Here is a 2,322-nt window from a genome sequence, read left to right as displayed (position 1 = left end):
GATAATGGACAGTAAATAACACACTTTATGCAACATATTTTCCCGTCGCGCTTTCCTTTTGGAAAAGTAGGGCATGACGAACAACGGCTCCGGTAAATCGCAACGCCGTACACGCCAAACTGGATCCTGGATTTTGTTTCCAGTGTTCGATGCACTGTAACTTCTCACGGAATTCACTTGAAATGGTCAGCCATGGTTAGCCTCCCCAGCTTAATTCGCCAGTTTGTCGATGTTTGCTCGCCACTCGCGAGCGTCTTCAGCTCTCCCGGGTCTCCTCCCTGCCAGCGTTGTCAAGTTCAGGTGAAAATCCGGTTTGTCCGCTCCTGATTCTCGCCGGCACGCCTCTCTCGAAACTGGAATGTGGTGTTATTTACAACCCTTGCAAGCGAGGAACTGTTGTCATTTTGCATTGTCACCCTCGCACACCTGAACACTTCCATGGATGGGCTGGTCCGTGCAAGGAGGCTTACATGAGCGGGACGGACTCGAGGGACAAAGAGCCACCACGAGGTTCTCATTTGAATGAACTCGACAGGTCGGGTGGATTTGTCACAAGAATGGCGCTCGTGAAGGACAACTTTAAGCCTCTTTGCAGATGATAACTAAACCTCAGCGAAACGGCCTTTACCAGATCTGAGAAATCGATCAATGGAGGCACCCGACGAGTCAAAGGGGAAGACGACTGAGGAGGAACACACAGCCACGAGAGCCGGCGATCCCCCACCGGAGGAGTGTCCCGTCTGCTATGAATCGTACAAATCGACCTCGAAGAGAACGCTAAGCTGCGGACACGAATTCTGCCACGACTGCCTGGTGAAAACACTGGTGAGCAGCAGCCAGGATGGGGCGGTCACCCGAAAAAACATCATCTGTCCCATCTGCAGACATCTCACCTACATCAACAAGAAAAAGCCACTAGCCTTGCCCAACGTGAGCTCGGTGAAGCAGACGTTGGAGGTGCCCGTGTCGCCCACTCCGTTGGGGTCCTCGCAGTCCTCAGGTTTCACCTGGGATTCCCAGGATCAGCTCCAGGGGGTGAACGCAGTCAGGCCCTCCAGGAGCACTCGTCTGCTGCGCTTCTTCAGACGCAGTCCGGGGCTCCCGAGGACTCCAAGCACCCATCCCCAAATCTTCACCATCAGCAGCCAAGGGAGACCAATGACGGAGGAGGACTCGGTCAGCATCGTCCTGGCGCCACTTCATCGCACCCACAGGATCAGCTGCTGCAGGTTGAAGGTGCTCTTTGTATGTCTGCTGCTGATCATCGTTGGAGCCACCATCTCCACCATCCTGCCCTGGGTCCTGATCAAATAAATTAAGGGGGAAAACAGGAGTTCGCTAACCATGCAAATGTGAATTCACTTCTTAATGATGATTAATATTGTCGTATAATCCGAACATTCATGTCTTCACTGAGCCTTAAATGCTGTCTGAATCTTGAAACCTGCCCTTGATATAAAATGAATGCACCGTGGAAGGTAATTTCATTATGGCCGTTACTGTCACCTGCGAGTAAACTTGCAATCAGTAATCAACGTGTATTTCATGTGAACACCGTTTTCGTACTATTGGATTTTTATTATTTGAAGAGTGACAGATGCAAAAATGATAAATTCACTCGGAATAAACTGAAAGCATGGAATCTGTTGGTGGCAAATGTGGACAAATCTCAGTGTCCTCTGGAACCAAGCTGCACAAATAAATAAACCAAAATAAAAAGGATCAAGTCTGGGCAGATATAGTCGATATGTGAACGAGAGGGGAACTTTAATTAAAAAAAAAAGAAAATTACAAAAAGTTATAAACTGGCGAACTGCCGCGACAAAATCTACGAGACTTCTGTCTGAAGTGTCAGTGTTAATGGCGTGCCAGGCGGGACACGTCGATCGTCGCGTGTTACATTGGGATTGTCTGCGGTTTAACGCAGCGTTTTACATTTTTACCTCCGACTCCGAAATTGTTTCTTTTTTCTTTTTTTTTAAACAAATATATCACTTACGTTTGATAGCTCTCCCATTCATGTAATCTAAAAACATACAAGACGCACTTTATTGTAAAGTACAAAGGTGTTTTTATTTTGTTCTGCAATACAAAGGTATTTTTATTTTAATCAAATATGATGTTTGGAGTCGTGTTTTCAAAAAAAGAAAACAGGAATCAACACTTCTTTTCAGGAACGATGAAAAAATCCTGTAGTAATATTTGCTCAGAAAATGCAGGTGGGTGGCGTGGAGGCTAACATCGCCTCCTCATGGATATGGGTCGGAATCCAAGTCCCCTACCTGAGGGACAGATTAACCCCTCAAAAGAAAGTTAAATCTG

At 46.9% G+C, this 2,322-nt stretch overlaps 1 protein-coding gene across 1 annotated transcript; it reads left to right on the top strand.

Annotated features, from left to right (window-relative positions):
- Positions 1–340: 340 nt before the first annotated feature.
- Positions 341–2,115, top strand: LOC114665087 (RING finger protein 222). The gene has a single exon (XM_028819467.2). The coding sequence runs from the start codon at positions 649–651 to the stop codon at positions 1,312–1,314; it is 666 nt and encodes a 221-aa protein (XP_028675300.1). The 5' UTR covers positions 341–648; the 3' UTR covers positions 1,315–2,115.
- Positions 2,116–2,322: the final 207 nt, after the last annotated feature.

The sequence above is a fragment of the Erpetoichthys calabaricus genome, chromosome 14 (genome assembly GCF_900747795.2).
Source record: "Erpetoichthys calabaricus chromosome 14, fErpCal1.3, whole genome shotgun sequence".
In the NCBI taxonomy this organism is placed as follows: Eukaryota; Metazoa; Chordata; class Cladistia; order Polypteriformes; family Polypteridae; genus Erpetoichthys; species Erpetoichthys calabaricus.
The sequence above is the reverse complement of the archived record's forward strand: the minus strand, read 5'-3'. Positions and strand labels throughout refer to the sequence as shown.

Coding starts and splice junctions, on each gene's coding strand:
- LOC114665087 (XM_028819467.2), top strand. CDS start 649: ATGGAGGCACCCGACGAGTCAAAGGGGAAGACGACTGAGGAGGAACAC.